Source organism: Asparagus officinalis, chromosome 3 (assembly GCF_001876935.1).
Source record: "Asparagus officinalis chromosome 3, Aspof.V1, whole genome shotgun sequence".
Lineage (NCBI taxonomy): Eukaryota > Viridiplantae > Streptophyta > Magnoliopsida > Asparagales > Asparagaceae > Asparagus > Asparagus officinalis.
The window spans coordinates 33,062,923-33,084,151 of NC_033796.1; the positions used below are offsets into that span (position 1 = coordinate 33,062,923).

The window sequence follows — 21,229 nt, forward strand, 5'->3', positions numbered from 1 at the left end:
AAATAAATTCACAATTGAACGCCAATTATTCATATAAATTTCTTTAGGGAGGTAGTCAAATAGGACTCAAAACTAGAACTAAGATAATCTGTGGGATAAATTTTTTTAGTGTTAATAAACTAGAACTAAAACTAGAATAACATTCTACAATATTAGTCAACTAGAACTCTAGCAAAACTAGAACTGGGATAATTGTACAAATTATCATATTTTTTATTTTTCTATACAAAAATGAGAGTTCTAGGCTCTCAAATTATCCCAAGTTTTAACTTAGAACTAGGTGATAAAAAAATTAGAACTCCTATTTATTTTATTATTTTGTACTGATTATATTTTTTTCTTTACTTCTTTTCCACTATGGTCATCACCATCATTAGACCATACCGTTAGATCAAATCTCATCTCCTCTTAGTCGTCTATGATATTTTCTTTTTTAGGGGGGGGGGTGAGGGAAATGTGAAAACTGTTTGTACTATAATAATAATTAAAAACAACTACAACATATATTATAATAATAATTGTCAATATTTTATAGTCTAACCAAAAATTATTTAATAGTAAATAACATTCTCATAAATGATTATCAATCAATATTAGTAAGTTTAAAATACATAGATAGTATTTATATCCTCAAAATACATAAATATATATTTCATGATTTTAAAAATTTATCCCATGTTATTTTATCAAAATATCATACTTCACAAAATTATTCTTATTTATCCCACTAAAGTATCTCATCAGTAAAAAATTGTTCCACTTTAACAACTATCTCACTTCACATGAAAATGTCTCCATTGACTAACACCCCTTAATACAATAACGAAGCCAAAAGTTCGTTCATCATAGATTTGCGAGTAAACTAATCGCTGAAATATACAAGGGACCCATAAGTAGTATTAAATAAATGAGTCCGCATTCTCATTTAATTATGTGATACCTAGGTTAGACATTTTTAGGGTGTGTGTGTGTGTGAGGAAATGTTCCGTTTAGTTCATTTTACTATTAAAAGATTATGGTAAGTACACCAAACATAATAACAGGTACATGGCAATTTCATAAATGCGACTACGCGGGACATAGTGTTAGGTCTTAATTTCATGTGGGTTCAAAATAAGCTATTTACCTTGTTCTTGTGCTAAAACTTTAAATGCTGTTCATGTACCCGATTTCTTTCAGCTCTCTTACTATCAAGCCATAATATCTGGAAACTGTGAGAAAGTCATGAAGAAAAGGCTCAGGCTGCTCGTCGATGAGCAAAGCATAATTATGTTAACAAAGCCTACAGAAGGATGTATACATCTCATTCAAATTTATTACATAAGTTAAACTGCTAATGGTGTTAAAACACTTATGAAACTCATCAAATAATTCTCAGTCTGTTTGAATACCAAATCCAACGCACACGTTTTAGCATTCCATGAGACTCCCAAGTCCAGTGACTATAAACATATAAAATATGAAGAAGAATTCGAGTTCATATATTAACCAAGTTTAAAATGAACGCTGCAATATCTGATCTTATACTCAGTCTAACACTGCTCGCACGACAATCCTGTTACACCTGTAATCAGACTCCAAACAATCATAAAATCAATAATCGTAGAGCTAACAATCCCATTGCAACTGAAATCAAACACAGAAATAATGAGAAGACTAATCAAATAGCTAACAGCTGCAGACTTCAACTCCAGACAGAATTTTCTCCTTTATGGACAAGTCTTTTAAGGCATTTTGTTCCATTTGTACGGGCACCATCTGCAAGCTAGACGTGCTGCCTCGATGTAATTAGTTTCCTGAAACTATGCAGTCGTCCCTGTAAACCACCTTTTGTCTTCAAGTTCTTTCCCTCTTCCTCTGGCTCGTCATTCTGCAAATTTTGCAAAACAAGAGTTTGATTACCAAAATTTATGCCTAAAATAACATCGTGATAAGCTTGTAGAACAGAAACTTTCTACCTGAAGAAAGGAAGTTTCGACACTGAAGTCACGCACATGGAATTAGTTCATCCCCACCTTTAGGCCCTTTATCAAGAAATTTCATTTATTTAGTATAGTTGAAAACAAAGATATATAACAACAAAGTATACGGGTTTTATCTATATTTACCCCCAAACCAACTCTTGGCACTTTAATAATACCCTCTGAATCCCTAACTTGAGATAAATCTATACTGACTTTTAATGGTCTTTAAATGGTGACAGTTTATCAGTGCCTTTCCAAAATTACCCTCTCCCCCAATTATTCCCTCCAAATGCCCACCACCTCTTCCACTCCTTGGTTAGGTAGAGTTCAGCAATGCTTTCCCTATCTCATAAACGATTTTCATTGATTTCTCAAATAGAAAAGCTTTAATTTTATTTTCAGAAAAATGTATCTGAAAGTGAAGATGAATGAGAAGAGACAGGAGAAAGGTTCATGGGTCATGTGGTTGGTCTTGGAACATGTACTCTTTTCTTTTCTTTCTTTGTTGTGTTTTGTTGTGTTTTGGGGTGGGGGTGGGGGGGAGTGGGGGTTGGGGGGGGTGTTGGGGGGTCTAAGGCTGCAGCCTTTTGGCATTCTTGATTGAGTCGGATAGTTGATAGGCTTTTGCTACAGTTGGGAAATAGAAAAATTCTAGTGAAAGACCTCAAAAAAATGTATTTAAAGAACATTATAAATATAAGATTTAAAGAGGAGGGGTGAACAACTACTTCTTACCTTAGACCAAACGTGGTTATGAATGCAACTTAGCTTTAAACACGAGTCTGCCCTGTCCACATAAATATCCAACACTTAGCATTGGTCTATATAGCAACCCCGATCAAAAGCCATGTCCACATAAATATCCAACTACTTCTTACCTTAGACCAAACGTGGTTATGAATGCAACTTAGCTTTAAACACGAGTCTGCCCTGTCCACATAAATATCCAACACTTAACATTGGTCTATATAGCAACCCCGATCAAAAGCCATGTCAATGAGGGTTCGCTGATCAATTTCTCATACAGTTCTAACATAACAAAAAAAATATTACATAAGATAATACATAAATAAATCAACAAAGAAAAAGTATGTACATGATTGTTTACTTGTAGATTTTCTTGAGATGATGGGGATATCTAGGATAATAGCAATTGAACCGTTTGCAAGGATAATCTTATATCAGAGAACCTGAGACTACAGTCCCAATTCTATCAGATCGTGCCCTAGGTGTTTATTTATAATGACTACTTCCTCGTTGCAACAAAATAACACTGCAATTAGTATGATTATTTACATGCTTTGGACTTACTAAGTGAAATCTATTAAATCAAACCTTAATATATTTTCACTATAGACGTAGGAAGCGAATGATTCAACACATGCAGGCTCTTTCAGAGCAAGGACAACATTTCGAACCCCATACCAGGCTATCCTATCCTTTAGTGATCCTCAATTGCATATGTAATGAGGGGTATCAGCCTAGAAATCCTGCTAAAGTTATTTCTGTAGATTGGTGCTATGAGTGAAATATATCTGAATATTAGAAACAAATGTCATACCTTACTCATATCACTTTCCTCAAATGAACAATACTTGCTCTTTTTTTTGCAATTACAGAAGAAGTTTCGAGAGCAAAGTAATACAACACTTCAAAAATGTTCCTATTCATAACGCGGGCCTGCATAGACAATAAACAACTTAGAAAGATCTCAATAACACTAAACCATGATCCAAGATAACCGCCAAAAAACCAAAAACTATGAAACTACCTGCTCAGATTCATAGGGCATTCCTAATAAAATGAAGGTATCTGCCAAACCCTTGACACCGATCTGAATTGGCCGATGCCACTGGTTCCAACTTTTTGCATTTCCATCATAAAAGGAATTATTATCAAGTAATTTATTCTGGTTGATAGTAATTTCTTTCGTAACCTGTTAAGTGCATAAACCACAAATTATATTAAGTATTAGAACATAATGAGTCCTTAATGTAAAAGAACAAACCTCTACCAGTTTATTCCTATTGAAGAAACGTTCGTTCGATCCAATGCTGACAATAACATCACATGAGCGTCTCTCCAAGGATTTTCTGAGTAGGAACATTTTTGAAGTGTTGTATTACTCTGTTCTAGAAGCTTCTTCTGTAATTGCAGAAAAAGAGCAAGTATTGTTCATTTGAGGAAAGTTGTATGAGTAAGGTATGTCATCTGCTGCTAATATTCATAGATATTTTCTAGTATTCCACTCATAGCACAAATCTACAGAAACAACGTTAGCAAAATTTCTGGGCTGGTACCTCTCATTACATATGCAATTGGGGATCACTAAAGGATAGGATAGCGTGGAATGAGGTTCGAAAGGTTGCCCTCATTGCTCTGAAAGAGCCTGCATGTGTTGAACCATTCGCTTCTTACATCTATAATGAAAAGATATTATGGTTTGCTTTAATAGATATCACTTAGTAAGTCTAAAGCATGTAAATAATCATACTAATTGTAGTGTTATTTTGTTACAGCGAGGAAGTAGTCATTATAAATAAACACCTCGGGCACAATCTGATAAAATTGGGACTGTGGTCTCAGGCTCTCAGAGATAAGATTATCCTTGCAAACGGTTCGATTGCTAATATCCCAGATATCCCCCATCAACTCAAGAAAATCTACATGTAAACAGTCATGTACATATTTTTTCTTCATCGATTTATTTATGTATTATCTTATGTAATATTTTTTTGTTATGCTAGAACTGTATGAGAGATGGATCAGCGGATCCTCATTGACATGGCTTTTGATTGGGGTTGCTATGTAGACCAATGCCAACCGTTGGATATTTATGTGGACAAGGAAAACTCATGGTTAAAGCTAAGTTGCATTCACAGACACGCTTGGTCTAAGTTAAGAAATAGTTGTTCACCCCTCTTTAAATCTTATATTTATAATGTTCTTTAAATACTTTTTTAGGTCTTTCACCAGAATTTTACTGTTTACCAACTTAGCAAAACTATCAACTAGCTCACCAAAGCAATGAGGACAGCATTTCGAACTCCATTCCACATTATCATATCCTTTAGTGATCCCCAATTGCATATGCCATGAGGGGTATCGGCCTAGAAATCATGCTGAAGTTGTTTCTGCAGATTAATGCTATGAGTGGAATACTACAAAATATCTCTGAATATTAGCAGCAGATGTCATATCTTACTCATAGAACTTTCCTCAAATGAACAATACTTGCTCTTTTTTCTGCAATTACAGAACAAGCTCCAAGAGCAGAGTAATATAACACTTCAAAGATGTTCATATTCAGAACGCGGACCTGTATAGACAATAAACAACTTAGAAAGATCTCAATAACACTAAACCAGGACCCCGAGATAACCGCCAAAAAACCCAGAAACTACCTGCTCAGATTCATAGGGCATACCTAACAAAATGAAGGTGTCTGCCAAACCCTTGACACCTATCTGAATTGGCCGATGCCACTGGTTCCACTTTTTTGCATTTCCGTCATAATAGGAATTATTATCAAGTAATTTATTCAGGTTGATAGTAGTTTCTTTCGTAACCTGTTAAGTGCATAAACCAAAAATTATATTTAGTATTAGACCATAACGAGTCCTTAATGTAAAAGAACAAACCTCTGCCAGTTTATTCATATCGAAGAAATGTTCATTCGATCCAATGCTCCCAATAACATCACATGAGCATCTCTCTAAGGATTTTCTGAGAAAATAAAATAAAATTAAACATCATTTCTTTGGGCCTTGAGATATTCTTCATTAAACCTTAAGTATACAGTTACACACATTTTCCCTAACACATTCTGTCAAGGTGATAGGAGCCAAGTTACATGCAGATGTAACATGTAACAGAAGGACTTGTGGTCTGTAAAATCTCAGTGCAAAATAATGATGCCAATATGGTATTAACATTCTGTTGGTTACTTCTTTTATTGAAAGCATTATGCACATAAAGAAATTGGAGAATATCAGATACTGGACAAGTGTGTATCGTCCGAAAGTGTCTGCAGAACATAAACGGTGCATTAAGAGTCCCTAAACATGTCTCTGATACCCACTATTTAAAATCACTAGACTAGATAAAAAATTTGTATGTGTTCGTCATGCCTTATAGAGAACTAATGGCTTGCTAGTTTTGAACTGATATTTCAAAATTTTTGGCAAAATAACTTCAGCTGAAACAAAATCCGTCGTCTTTTTCTAAAAATATAACAGAAAAAGTTTATTTTGCATATCTTTAGTCAAATTGAAAAATTAGAGAATACTTACATATAGCTCATATTAAATGTACAATTTCTCAAAGTTCTCCCCGGAGCACTCAGCCAAACCAGGAACTTCAAAAGGTGAAAAAAGAGACCAGTACTGATTGCATTTGTACCTCTTCATAAAGAGGTCCGGGATCCAAAGTAAAATTTCCACTCCCTGAAGATGAGTGAATGCATTGTAAAGAGTTTGAAAAACTCAGATGAGAATCTGCTTTTAAATATTAGATGTGATTTGCATTTGGATTTGGATAAGGATTTGGATGCAAAAATTTCTTTACTTTTGGCTTGGTGCTTGGTGCTGGTGATTCATCTGTTAATAACTTTAAGTTCCTTGGTAGAAGGGTTTATCACATCTAATATTTAAAAGCAGATTCTCATCTGATTTTTTCAAACTTTTTACAATGCATTCATTCATCTTCAGGAAGTGGAAATTTTACTTTGGATCCCGGACCTCTTTATGAAGAGGTACAAATGTAATCAGTATTGGTCTCTTTTTTCACCTTCTAAAGTTCCTGGTTTGGCTAAGTGCTCCGGGGAGAACTTTGAGAAGTTGTACATTTAATATGAGTTACATGTAAGTATTCTCTAATTTTCCAATTCGACTAAAGATATAATGCAAAATAAACTTTTTTCTGTTATATTTTTAGAAAAAGACGACGGATTTTGTTTCAACTGAAGTTATTTGATCAAAAATTTTGAAATATAAGTTCAAAACTAGCAAGCCATTAGTTCTCTATAAGGTATGACGAACACATACAAAATTTTTATCTAGTCTAGTGATTTTAAATAGTGGGTATCTGAGACATGTTTAGGGACTCTTAATGCACCGTTTATGTTCTGCAGACACTTTCGGATGATACACACTTGTCTAGTATCTGATATTCTCCAATTTCTTTATGTGCATGATGCTTTCAATAAAAGAACCAACAGAATGTTAATACCATATTGGCATAATTATTTTGCACTGAGATTTTACAGGCCACGAGTCCTTCTGTTACATGTTACATCTGCATGTAACTTGGCTCCTATCACTATGACAGAATGTGTTAGGGAAAATGTGTGTAACTGCATACTTTAGGTTTAATGAAGAATATCTCAAGGCCCAAAGAAATGATGTTTAATTTTATTTTATTTTATTTTCTCAGAAAATCCTTGGAGAGAGACGCTCGTGATGTTATTAGGAGCATTGGATCGAATGAACGTTTCTTCGATATGAATAAACTGGCAGAGGTTTGTTCTTTTACATTAAGGACTCATTATGTTCTAATACTTAATATAACTTTTGGTTTATGCACTTAACACGTTACGAAAGAAACTACTATCAACCTGAATAAATTACTTGATAATAATTCCTATTATGATAGAAATGCAAAAAAGTGGAGCCAGTGGCATCGACCAATTCAAATATGTGTTAAGGGTTTGGCAAACACCTTCATTTTGTTAGGTATGCCCTATGAATCTGAGCAGGTAGTTTCTGGGTTTTTTGGCGGTTATCAACACCTTCATTTTGTTAGGTATGCCCTATGAATCTGAGCAGGTAGTTTCTGGGTTTTTTGGCGGTTATCTCGGGGTCCTGGTTTAGTGTTATTGAGATTGAATCTGAGCAGGTAGTTTCTGGGTTTTTTGGCGGTTATCTCGGGGTCCTGGTTTAGTGTTATTGAGATTTTTCTAAGTTGTTTATTGTCTATACAAGTCCGCGTTCTGAATAAGAACATCTTTGAAGTGTTGTATTCCTCTGCTCTTGAAGCTTGTTCTGTAATTATAGAAAAAAAGAGAAAGTATTGTTCATTTGAGAAAAGTCCTATGAGTAAGATATGACATCTGCTGCTAATATTTAGAGATATTTTTTAGTATTCCACTCATAGCATTAATCTGCAGAAACAACTTCAGCATGATTTCTAGGCCGATACCCCTCATGGCATATGCAATTGGGGATCACTAAAAGATATGATAATGTGGAATAAAGTTCGAAATGCTGTCCTCATTGCTTTGGTGAGCTAGTTGATAGTTTTGCTAAGTTGGTAAACAGTAATATTCGGGTGAAAGACCTAAAAAAGTATTCAAAGAACGTTATAAATATAAGATTTAAAGAGGGGTGAACAACTATTTCTTACCTTAGACTAAGCGTGTCTGTGAATGCAACTTAGCTTTAACCACGAGTTTTCCTTGTCCACGTAAATATCCAACGTTTGACATTGGTCTATATAGCAACCCCGATCAAAAGCCATGTCAATGAGGATCCCCTGATCCATCTCTCATATAGTTCTGACATAACAAAAAGAAATATTACATAAGATAATACATAAATAAATCAATAAAGAAAAAATATGTACATGACTGTTTACATGTAGATTTTCTTAAGATGATGGGGGATATCTGGGATATTAGCAATTGAACCGTTTGCAAGGATAATCTTATCTATGAGAGCTTGAGACCACAGTCACAATTTTATCAGATTGTGCCCAAGGTGTTTATTTATAATGACTACTTCCTCGCTGCAACAAAATAACACTACAATTAGTATGATTATTTACATGCTTTAGACTTACTAAGTGATATCTATTAAAGCAAACCTTAATATCTTTTCATTATAGTCGTAGGAAGCGAATGGTTCAACACATGCAGGCTCTTTCAGAGAAATGAGGGCAACCTTTCGAATCTCATTCCACGCTATCCTATCCTTTAGTGGTCCCCAATTGCATATGTAATAAGGGGTACCAGCTCAGAAATCTTGCTAAAGTTATTTCTGTAGATTGGTGTTATGAGTGAAAAACTAGAAAATATCTATGAATATTAGCAGCAGATGACATACCTTACTCATATGACTTTCCTCAAATGACAATACTTGCTCTTTTTCTGCAATTACAGAAGAAGCTTCTAGAGCAGAGTAATACAACACTTCAAAGATATTCCTATTCAGAACGCGGGCCTGCATAGACAATAAACATCTTAGAAAGATCTCAATAACACTAAACCAGGACCCCAAGATAACCGCCAAAAAACCAGAAACTATGATACCTGCTCAGATTCATAAGGCATTCCTAACAAAATGAAGGTGTCTACAAAGCTATCAACTATCTCATCAGGTAAGTATTCTCTAATTTTACAATTCGACTAAAGATATAATGCAAAATAAACTTTTTTCTGTTTTATATTTAGAAAAAGGTGATAGATTTTGTTCCAGCTGAAGTTATTTAGTCAAAAATTTTAAAATATCAGTTCAAAACTGACAAGCCATTAGTTCTCTATAAGATATGACGAACACATACAAAAAATTTATCTAGTCTAGTGATGTTAAATAGTAGGTATCGGAGACAAGTTTAGGGACTCTTAATGCACCGTTTATGTTCTGCAGTCACTTTCGGACGATACACACTTGTCCCGTATCTGATATTCTCCAATTTCTTTATGTGCATGATGCTTTCAATAAAAGAAGTAACCAACAGAATGTTGGTACCATATTGGCATCATTATTTTGCACTGAGATTTTACAAGCCACGAGTCCTTCTGTTACATGTTACATCTGCATGTAACTTGACTTCTATCACCTTGACAGAATGTGTTAGGGAAAAGGTGTGTAACTATATACTTTAGGTTTAATGAAGAGTATCTCAAGGCCCGTAGACACCATCCATATTAAAAAGCAGATCTGCAAACTTAAAAGTTACTGATTACATTTGTACCACCTCATAAAGAGGTCCGGGATCCAAAGTAAAATTTCCATTCCATGAAGATGAGTGAATGCATTGTAAAAAGTTTACAAAAATCAGATGAGAATATGCTTTTAAATTTGTTAGATGTGATAAACACTTCTACCAAGGAACTTAAAGTTACTAACTGATGAATCACCTACACCGAGTACCAAGCCAAAAGTAAAGAAATTTTTGCATCCAAATGCAAATCTATGTACAATCATATTGATTGATTTACCAATTGGTCCAATACTAACATGAACATGTCATGATTTCTAAGTATAGGCTATTGCTTTTGTCAGCACTATCACCAAGACACTAACCATCACCAGCATCATCTTTTCTTTCACCAGAATAGGCCTGAGGTCAAACTAGAAAGACTGATGAAACTGCAGCCAATTACTAAATTGACACCAAGTTTAGAATGCTAGTTGAGTGATTATTGTACTGTCTTCAAGTTTAGAATGCTAGTTGGGTGACTACTACTCTACTAAGCTGACATTAAGTTTAAAATGCTAGCTGAGTGGTTACGATACTGCCTTGTTTTAATCTCTTGTTGTGACAAAAGAGCGACCACATAAAATATATGTTAACACATACTGTACCATGAAAGCAACTAGTATTTGTTTAGTTCATGTGTAAGGTAGTCATTAAGAGATCAATAAGCTAATGCCAATTTGATATTAGTGTATTATCAATATTTTGGAAAATAATGAGGTAAGCTTCAGACCGATTCCGGTAATGACGAGAAAGCCTTGATCCTCATGAAAAGGTCTGGAAATATTAAGATGACCCATATATCTCAAAATATATATGCAAAAATAAGAAAAATGTTCATGTTAAAAAGGATTGGCAAAGGGGAGAGAGGATTCAAACACTGGGAAGAGCATGGAGAGGCACTATTATGTAAATATTTTAAGAGAACACCAGTGTTTTATTCTAGTATGAGTTTGCAGATCTGCTTTTTAATATGGTTGTATACAAAGCTAAAAATGATTATTTGGTAAGATGTGATTCTCAATTCTAGAAGAACCAATAATGTCGTTACTTTTATCAAAAGGATGTAATAAATTTTTTTTTCAGCAATATGCTTACATCAGATTTCATCTTATGCAACTACAAGCGATTGGCCATTAACACGTCATTAGATTTTATCCACATAATAGATTTGAAGTCATAATAAGTAAAAAATAAAAGTAAAAGCTCCAAAATGTAAGTACAACAAAAACTCAAAATGTCTTGCACACCTTCAAACAGTTATCTTCCAGATCAAGAAACTCTAATATATTTGAGTGCCAAGGCTCCAGAGAAACTGCAACTGCATCTCTATCCAACACAGGAAACAACTTTTCAACCAAACAAATCAATAAATAAACAAATATGATATTCATGAATTTAGTTCTGTAAAATTACCCTTCCTCTCGACTTCCTCTCGACTTCCTCTCGACTTCCTCTGGATCAACATAATGAGCTGGGTCAGTGTATATAGCCTTAGCATTGGAATTATACCATTGGACATTCCATGTGTCCGACTCAATGATCCAATCTTTTGAACAGTATCATCAATTCCTCCAGCAGATTTGATTACATGATCACACTGCTTGAATGTGTCATATATACCCTCAACGGTATCACCTTCCAGACAGAAAATGTAACAGTTGCTGAACTGGCAATAGATAATACAGATAAAATTAGACAACTTCTAACTAGCTTCAATTTATTAAATAGAACTTTACAAAAAACAAATCACCTGCGCCCAATCTGTTCCAGCACAAAATAGAACATTGTTTACGAGGGTATATGATCTTTCTGACATTAACTGATATGTTCTAATCACTGACACGATATCAGACTTATGAGTTCCTATTGAAGCTCTCATCAACATGTGCTGAGGCCTTTCAATAACTACACCATCAACTTTTAGGAGACAAGACCTTTCGAGAACTTTGAAAACAAAGTAGTCATAATAGAAATCTCTATTGTAAATTATCTCTGCATCCAGTCGAATCGCATTCTGTGATAAACACATTTGAATTATGCAAAGTTTATATACATTACTTATTCAAACTAACAACATTGAAGAAAAGTGTTCGGAATAATAGTTAGAAAAGTGTTCGGAATAATAGTTGTATATTAAAATGTAGTTAATCTTTGTTCCGCAAGCTCTACAATAGATTTTTTTTTTTACTGTCAAGAAGAAGAAGAAGAATGAAGCAAAAATAATAATAATGAAACAAAAATAATTATAGTTTTACATTATGAGCCTTAAATTGATTAATTGGATTGTAGTAGACTAGTAGTTATCACATAGAAATTAATTTACTTTTATTCCCATTTGTCCTCTACTCAAAGTTGCACGTAACATGTCAACACCTTATACTCCTACCGAACTTATGTACAATTGTACATAGAAACTAATTTAACTCTTTATCTTTTATTTCAATGGTTCACTGGTGCCTTGTTCAGTTCGATTTTTCTTTCGGTGTTCAGTGAACCTATGAAGCACCGACACGCCGAAACAAGCCCCGATTCCGTGTCCGACGCGTGTCCGTGTCGGACACGCGTCGGACACGAGTTCAACGCCCCGACACGCGTGTCGACTCGCTCCCGACACGGCTGGACTTGTTCCCGACACGGCTGAGAAGGCGACTATGATACCCCGACACGGCTGAGAAGGCAACTACGAACCTGAAGGAGGGAAGACAGTCGAGAGAGTAAACGATGATCTTCGAGGGACGACGAACTTCAAGGGACGACGAGCTTGGAGGAGGACTCGACGACGAGCTTCGAGGGAGGAGTCGACGACGAGATTCGTGGGACGACGAGCTTCGAGGGAGGAGTCGACGACGAGATTCGAGGGAGAACGGTGAAAACCATAGCCCTTCGGATCTGAAGGAGGGGAGAGAGAGAGAGAGAGGAGAGAGGAGCCGATCTGAAGGAGGCGGCTGCTAGGACATGGGAGAATAGTGAGAACCCTAGCCCTAGAACCCATTCCTACCTATTTATATGGGTAGCATTTGTAAATAAAAATTTGGGCTAGGGTTAGTGATATTTTGTACACTTGTAATATTTACTTTCCATTTCAACAATATACTTGTCATGTTTTGAGGAATTCTTGTAATATTTTGGGTATAATTCTAAATTCTAAATGTATGCTTGTAATTGTTAACTCTCTTTTTGGGAGATAAGCTTGTATTTTATATGCTCAAGATGAAAGTAAATGTACGCTTTTGGTTATAATTTTTATATTTTTCTATAATTCTTTTTCTTGTCTTCTTTAACATTATTGTCTTCAATTCTCCAAGAGATCATTGTCATCCTGACGTTTTAATTCACACCTGCAACACACACTTTCCTTTAGTTTCTTATTTATAATATCCACTTTACATAACAAAAAATATGAAAATGTAATAAGAATTTAATTCAATATTGATCTATATATAATAATAATAATAATCTAGTCGAGTCGCCGTGTCCTTTTTTTTTTTGTTTTGTCGTGTCCGTGTCCGTGTCACCGTGTCTGTGCTTCATAGCAGTGAACTGCAGATAAAAGGTAGAAACATAAAACTAAAGATCATACTTCATTGGCATTATCAATCTTATATGTGATGTCTTTTTCCTGAAATTTAACATTTTCTGCATTTCAGTATGATTTATTTGATGTGAATTCAGACATTTTCTTTTCAAGGCCTATTTGTTCTCATGGGATGTGAGAAGACAAACTAAGTCATGATCTCACATGTCCTACTTCGCATAAGACTAGTATTCATACTATTAGATTTCCAGTTTTTCCCCTGTTGATTAGTCAGCATGAATGTTTGCTAAAAATTGACATGAGCTGTTGACTTGTGAAATTTGAAGATGGTTGTAGAATTTGACTACTGTCAACATGGGGGATTCAGGATGCGTGGTGGATGGTTGTAGAATTTATTTACCCTGGACCACTAAATAGTTCCCGTTGTTTTTTTTATTTTTATTGTCACTTGGAGCTCCCCTACCTAGCATGATACTTCTGGTCGGTAATCATGTTATTGTGATTCTGTTCATGGCGTCTAATCTTCCTTGAAACTTAGGGGGGTTATTCATTGATGTAATTTGGGGGATAATGAGATAATTTTTGGAACATCATTTTTTGGTGTTATTCATTGGGGTAAATAGAATTGGAGTCAACTTTATAGTGTTATTGGTTTGTTGGGATAATTGGGGGACAAATACTCCACTTTCCCCTAAATTACACCAACTATATAAAAATCCCCTCCACCCCTTCCTCATAATTACCCCAAATTTACCACATCCTCCATATTGGAACAATGTTGTTCCACTTCGAAGACAATTGGGATAATTTTAAAATATTTTTGTATTACTTAACTAATACATGCTAATTATATTATAAATATATGATATGATATATAAAATATAACATATATTAATATTTTAATAACATAATTTAATAACATATATTAATAATATTATATAATAGTAATTATAGTATAACATATTTATTATAATATTATATAATATTTTAATAACATAATATATTAATAATATTATGTAATATATTATTATATAATATTAATTAGTAATTATAGTATAACGTATTTATTATAATATCATATAATATTTTAATAACATATATTAAAATTTAAATAACATATATATAATATTTTAATAACATATATTATTATATAATATGTTAATATTATTATATAATATTAATTAGTAATTATAGTATAACGTATTTATTATAATATTATATATGACTAATAATTAATAATATAATACTATAGTTTGAAATAATATAATATATTATACTATAAACATGATACCTATTAATATATATTATTGTAATTATCATGTTATATATATGTATTTTAATTTTAATATAATATTTTAAAAATATTACATTGAATAAAGTAAAATATTATAATATTTTATAAAGTATATTATTTCCTATGATACAATATTATAATTATTAAATTAAAAATAATATATTATTAAAATATTATATTAAATATATTTATTCATATATTATATCAATTATTATATAATGTAGTCATACTAATATAATGCTTAATTAGTAATTATTGTATAACATAATTATATTTTGTATAAATAAAATAATGTATTATATTAAATATTATATTATTAAAATATTATATTAAATATATTGATATTATATTATATTAATTATTATATATAGTATAACATGCTAATATAATATAATACAATACAATATAATAATTAATAATAGTAATTTGTAAGTATAGTACAATATATTATATTTTAATATAAATAAAATAATATTTATATTATAATAATATACTAAATAATATACTAAACCAATTGGATAAGTTAATTTAGAAGTAATTAATAGATAAAATTATATTTTAATAAGGTGCCACATCATCAATTATCTCACATGAATTGTCAAATCAAATGCTGAAATTATCTCATTATCCCACTTTATCCCATTTTACCCCACTCAAAATATCCCAAAGGGGTAAAATTGTTCTATTAGAACACTTTTTCCCCTTGGCCCTAATTTGTCCCAACCAATAACTCCCCCTTAGTTATTGTCTACAAGAACATTCAATGTTTATACTTACCATTCTCTTGCTGAGAAAGTCTCTCTATATTTTAGGTTTGCTTGGTACTATGTTAGGGGTAATATCCTTATGAGATTTGATAGTCTCCTTAGGGGCTGTTTGGTTGGGTCAATATTATAGGAAAACTGTAGTTTTGGAACAAAAATTAGCTTTTGGGAGATTTTTGGATTCCAATAACTGCGTTTGTTTCAACTTTTTTTGAGAAATGGTTTCTTAAAAGAGAGAGAACGGTGTTATTTTTTGGACAGCACATTTACTGTCTTTTGGAGCGGAAATGGGCGGGAATCTGACACCCGATTGCCAGCTTAGCTTTCTCAGCTCTCCCTTTTCCCTTCACGTGCCAAATACAGGGGCTGTAACCCCATTACCCTCACCACCTCATCTTCTCGTTCCCTCTTCTTCTACCTTTCCCTCCGCCATTTCGCGCCGCTTCAACGAAAAAATCAACTAGATCTGCTACAATCGTGCGCAAATTGATCTAGTATGGTTGATTAAAACCTTGATTTCTCCTCGAAGAAGCCTAGCGCTTGATTTCAAAAGCAATTTTCTGATTTTTGGGTTATACAAGTCGTTGATTTGCTGTCGTTGGGGGTTTTCATGGTGCATGCCGCCCAAAGTGAATGGAGGCGAGCTTCTCTGATACGGGTGTAGTCGGCACTTCCTCTTTGTTCTAAACTGTGGTTCTGACGGCTTGATCTCTGGTATAGGGGTTTGATTTTTGCCTCTGATCGTCGGGTCTACTCTATATCGAAGATAATGTACAACCTTCTCTTAAATTTTGTTTGATTAAAAATTCAACATTGCATAATAGATAGTTGTTATTTGTATCATCAAGAAATTGATTAAGTTATATGTGCTTTCGAGCTTACTTGTGAAACACTAAGCTTGTCATCATTTGGGTTTTTTGTAGTTTAGGTCTAATTTGGGTTTTTCAAGCTTACCGTGCAACAGGAGTGCAACCTTCTAAGTATGGATGAGTTTGGTGATAAAAATGATGATTGTGAAGCTTACTGTGTAACAGGAGCTGCAACCTTCTAACATTTGTTTTGCAGTATCAGAGCTATATCAACAATTATATTCAAAGAGATACTCAATACATAGATGAGTTTAAGGCAAAATAAAGCAAAGAAGAAGATATACTTTATTGTCAAAATGTAATTTTATATTTTCTTTGCTTAGAAATTTTTACAAACCTTGATCACTCACATACATGCACACACATAGTGTTAGAACACACTAACACATGCTTAGTGTGTTGGTTAACAATAAAAATCTCCTATGTTAGCTATTATAGTTTATAGATATTGAGTGAGTCTTAATACATTTTATTTATACCCCTTAACAATTTGAATCTGGAAAACTCAAAAAACCAAAGTTGTAGATCTCTTCAACAGCTTTTCAACAAATTTTGAATCACCTCATTCCGAGGTCGGATGAGAAAGTTACAACCAAAATACTGAAAATAGAATTCCAGAATTTGTGAGTTTACAATGTAGTCGACTACTATGTCTTGTAGTCGACTACTAAGTAATTTTCTGACTTCACAGAGTCTATTTAGACTCAGTATAGTCGACTACTATGGCTTATAGTCGACTATGTTAGACCCTAGAGTGGGGTGATTAGGGTCTTATGCTAATCTAATCCGATTATATGCCAATAAAAATTAATTAATGAGTTATCCTAGCAAGTATGAAATACAACAAGTTATATGAGCTAGGATAAGCAATATGAACAATAAGATATATCCTAACAAAGAGATATAGGCAATGTATGTGCAAGTATATAAAACTAACACAAGGTGATATATCCTACCAAAGAGATATACAATATGATATATGCAAGGATATGTAAACTAACACAAGGGTAAACAAAATGAACTAGATAGTGGATGAAATAAATGAGCAATACACAATTGGCGATATAAGATAAATGCAAAAGCAAATGCGCCAATGACAAACTTAAACACACTCAAATGATCATGGAGTTCGGACCTTCCGTCCTACGTCTCCGCTCCCCACTCCCGGGGAGAAATCCACTATCACAATCGGGTTTTCTACGCTCATCCGAATAACGTTTACACCTCACAGTGTCGGTTTTCAACGCTCACCGAACAACGTTCACTCTTCACACTCGGTTTTCTAGTTCACCGAAAACTTCACAACACACTCGGTTTCTAGCTCACCGAAAACCTTACAACACTCACAATATAACAAATATAAATTTATTTTCTACAATAGATGAGAACATAATGAAGCACAGCTCAATGTTACAATCTCTCACAACCCTAATATACTATGTATGCAAATACAATAAGCTCATGTGGGTGTGTGCCAACAATGAGACTTAAAACAAATCTAAACTCAATATAAAATAGCTTTAATGAAATGATAATAACAAGTAATAAATAAAAGCTAGAGTAGATGCTTTGTAGGAAATTTGATGTAGAAAAACAAAGAAAGAAAATTTGACTTGTATTCTCTTCAAAATCGATTACCAATTTGATTCCGATTACAAAAGAGAGGAGAATGAATTCGATTCTCCCCTTTGTTTAATTCTGGGTTCTTCACGTGGCGATGAGATGCCTCCTCGAATGCTCGCGTCGAGTTTGCTTCTCGTTACATCCCGAACGTTTTGATCTCACTGAACGATTGTCATTCCTCACGATTTGACGCTGTGGAGAAACTGCGGGCAAGTTTGAAAAAACATAACCTTAATGAGTGATAACTCCCTGAACGGTTTAGGCAGAACTTGCAGAGCAATTTCCGAAACTCTGATCGAGTATAACTCTGAACGGAGTTTTAAAGACTTGCAGAGCATTTAACTGCTGATCGATATAACTCTAACGGTTTAACTCTTGAAAAAGAGTTGATTTGACCGATAAGTTCGCGTTAATTAAGCCAAGAAGAAGCTTCCTGTTGCTGGTCTTCAAGTCCGAATCTCTCCCTTCTGGCCCAAGCCATCAGATCTGAAAAATGCTCTTCGACAAGAATGCACCGAATCTTATCCCCCTTATCGATGAGAAAAATTCGCCCCTTTAACTCATTGAGTTTGCTGCATATTTATTAGGGGTACTGTGGTAAACTACCCCTTAATCGTCCTAAGATGGCCGAAATCCCTCAAATGTGGGGAAAAAACAAGTTTCTTTAACGTCTTTCCATTCTTGTTGAATGAGTCAAACGCTAAAATAGCGTCATGGCCCGAACTCTGCGTTTTTAGACTAAAAAACGCAGAGTTGGGCCTATTTAGTATCTGCAACCAGCAGGCGCTCAGCGTAATTAAATCTGAGGACGCAGAGTTAGGTGTTTTTTAGCTGAACGCACAGGTAGGCCCCGGCCCGCGACTTCAGCATTGATGAACTCCGAGACCAGAGTTAGTGGCTCAACGCACAGCCGCTTGCCGTCTGTAATTCAACTCTGCGATCAAGAGTTTGACGCGGATGGTTGAAACGCAGTATTAGGTGTGCGTTTTGCTTTAACTTCGCGTCAAGAGTTAGATTATCTGGAAAACGCGAGTTAAGCCTGTGAGTCGCTGAAAACGCATCAATTGTCTTTAGAGATTACTCTGCCGTTTTTGATTTTGAAAACGCAGAGTTTCAGCGATGTGCCGTTTCGACTCTGTAACTCAGAGTGCGAACCTTAAGCCGGGCTTGCGCCGAGCTTTCAGGCCTATCCAATGTCTCTGACGAAGTCCTCTGCCAGACGATTCAGAACACAACTTCTATGAAGAAACAGGTCATTAACTTTCAAACCGCTACGCCGAATGGACGACATTACATACTGAAAATCCTATCTCGACGAACGGGCCAATCCGAACGAGCCGAAGGCTTCGTCGCGTTCCTCCGTTCTCACAAATTCCTTACGTTTGAGAGAGATCTGCATTCTAAATGAAGAGAACCGTCAATTTTAGTCTCTTTATCCAGAGTTTGCACAGATATCCCTTGTAATCTTTTCTTGGCCTCCTGAAAAATGAGAATCGTCAATGTACTCGCCGGTTGCATTGTGAGAGGCTGTGATTGGACTGATCAGTTGTCGTGAATCCTCAAAATGTAGCCTTCTGCGAAGTCGTCAATCTATAACTCCATAATCGGTGATGAGGCATTAACTATCGATTTGTGTTTTAGACAGCCTACAGAACCCTGGCCAAAAGTTTCGAAGTTCGCGTTGACTGACGAAATTTTCGCGAATACTTTGGATCTCAACTCTGATCTTAGAGCTGGTGATTCGCTTGTCACAAAGAGTGTGCTCTGCACTCGCCTTCGAAAGTAGCTGGTTAAACGGCATTGTTTCCATGCAGGACCTTGTGAAGTATGGCCATAATCCTGACTTCTGGGAATGTGGTACCGCATTTTGAATGAGATGCGGTATCACCTTTGCATTGTTGAATTAGAACACCGGTGTGACCTCGCGTTCAGTTTTCGCAATCGCCGGGTCTGACCTCATCTTTTGACTTAAGACATGGAAGTGCTTCCGTGCATTTTTGACTAAAGTCTTGAGACTTGTCTTTGCACATCTGTTTTAAGTCTCGACTCACATCATAAGCGATGGGCCTGCAAACGTGCATTTAGAATTTTTGGCAAACCTCAGCCATCAACGAATTTGATACCCTTTACGAACTACCCATTGAGTGGGCTTTTAGTGGGGCATGTCGATTGTCTAATCCTTCCTCCAAATAACTCTGTGCTAAGAAGGAGAATCCTCTTAGTCTATCGCTATTGATTTTGAATACATAGACTTGCTCATTTTTCCGCGGAAAAGCTACCGCAACGCGTTTAGCGTAGGCTTCTTATTAGGATCGAGATAAAGTCCCCCAATGCGTCGTAGTAGGATTTTAATCCTTTTCACGGTAAAAGACTAACCGCAACGTGTGTTAGACAGTACTACCTACTTGATTCAGGAAAAATTCCCCATGCCTGTAAGGCCATGGATTTTGCTGCTCACGATATGAATACGTAGGCTTTGTATTATTACGCGGAAATACTACCCGACAAATATGTGTGACATGACTAATCCTTTAACTTGATTCAGGATAAAATCCCCAGCGGTAAGCAATGATTTGGTTATTAATAACGACCTCTACGATGTTGAATAGATAGCATTTCTATATTACGAATTAGGTACCCGGAACAGTGTTAGACTTGACGTATCCTTACTTGATTCAGAAAAATTCCCCCCATGCTTTAGCATGGGATTTTGTATTAATAACACCCTGCTCGATGTAATCGTAGATTCTATTATCGGAATAGCTACCGGCAACATGTTAGCATTAATTATCCTTACTTAGATTCAGGTTACAATTCCCATCGCCGTGTAAGCATGTTTTGGCTAGTAATAACAGTCTCCCCGAGTTAATACGTAGCTTTTGCTATTATTACGGAATACTACCGAAATGTGTTAGACACTGACTTATCCTTACACGATTCAGATAAACCCCTATGCCGTGAACGCATATTTTGCTTATAATAACACCGCTACCCGATGTGAACTAGCTTGCTATTATTACGAATACTACCGGCATTGTTAGATGGCAGACTATCTCTAATTTAGGGATCGAGTATAAGTCCCCCATGCTGTTAAGCATGATTTTCGTTAATTAATAACGACCTGCTACGATGTGAATACGTACCTTTAGCTAATATTAGAATAGCTACCCGGCAGCGTTTAGATGCCACCTATCTCTCTC

The 21,229-nt window shown here is 34.9% G+C and overlaps 1 protein-coding gene and 1 long non-coding RNA gene across 25 annotated transcripts; both read right to left on the minus strand.

Moving 5' to 3' along the window:
• LOC109833689 (ribonucleoside-diphosphate reductase large subunit-like) lies at positions 1,459–13,021 on the minus strand. Of its 24 annotated transcripts, none has more exons than XM_020401450.1 (12): positions 12,633–13,021; positions 11,695–11,936; positions 11,358–11,610; positions 11,192–11,262; positions 9,065–9,181; positions 8,826–8,932; positions 8,598–8,747; positions 8,367–8,517; positions 2,843–2,894; positions 2,700–2,751; positions 1,959–2,024; positions 1,459–1,870 (listed from the first exon to the last, which is right to left on the minus strand). In XM_020401450.1, the coding sequence occupies exons 1-7, from the start codon at positions 12,934–12,936 to the stop codon at positions 8,693–8,695; spliced, it is 1,149 nt and encodes a 382-aa protein (XP_020257039.1). In that variant the 5' UTR covers positions 12,937–13,021; the 3' UTR covers positions 1,459–1,870; positions 1,959–2,024; positions 2,700–2,751; positions 2,843–2,894; positions 8,367–8,517; positions 8,598–8,692. The 24 variants fall into 24 exon arrangements, with proteins under 24 accessions (XP_020257039.1, XP_020257037.1, XP_020257035.1 ...); XM_020401448.1 differs by lacking the exons at positions 8,367–8,517; positions 8,598–8,747; positions 8,826–8,932 and adding exons at positions 3,526–3,644; positions 3,736–3,900; positions 3,979–4,109 and having other exon boundaries at positions 2,700–2,746; positions 2,843–2,889; positions 12,633–12,951; XM_020401446.1 differs by lacking the exons at positions 8,367–8,517; positions 8,598–8,747; positions 8,826–8,932 and adding exons at positions 3,526–3,644; positions 3,736–3,900; positions 3,979–4,109 and having other exon boundaries at positions 2,843–2,889; positions 12,633–12,951.
• LOC109833691 lies at positions 5,170–7,847 on the minus strand. The gene is made up of 2 exons (XR_002245321.1): positions 7,753–7,847; positions 5,170–7,682 (listed from the first exon to the last, which is right to left on the minus strand). It is a non-coding gene; the product is annotated as an uncharacterized LOC109833691 (long non-coding RNA).

What these genes read in the sequence shown, in the direction of transcription:
- LOC109833689 (XM_020401449.1), bottom strand. Translation starts at nt 12,936, where the DNA reads ATGGGTTCTAGGGCTAGGGTTCTCACTATTCTCCCATGTCCTAGCAGC. An exon ending in CTGGAACAGATTGGGCGCAG is followed by an intron (nt 11,611 to 11,694) that starts GTGATTTGTTTT and finishes ATCTATTGCCAG; the next exon opens with TTCAGCAACTGTTACATTTT. An exon ending in AGAGGAAGTCGAGAGGAAGG is followed by an intron (nt 11,263 to 11,357) that starts GTAATTTTACAG and finishes ATAGAGATGCAG; the next exon opens with TTGCAGTTTCTCTGGAGCCT.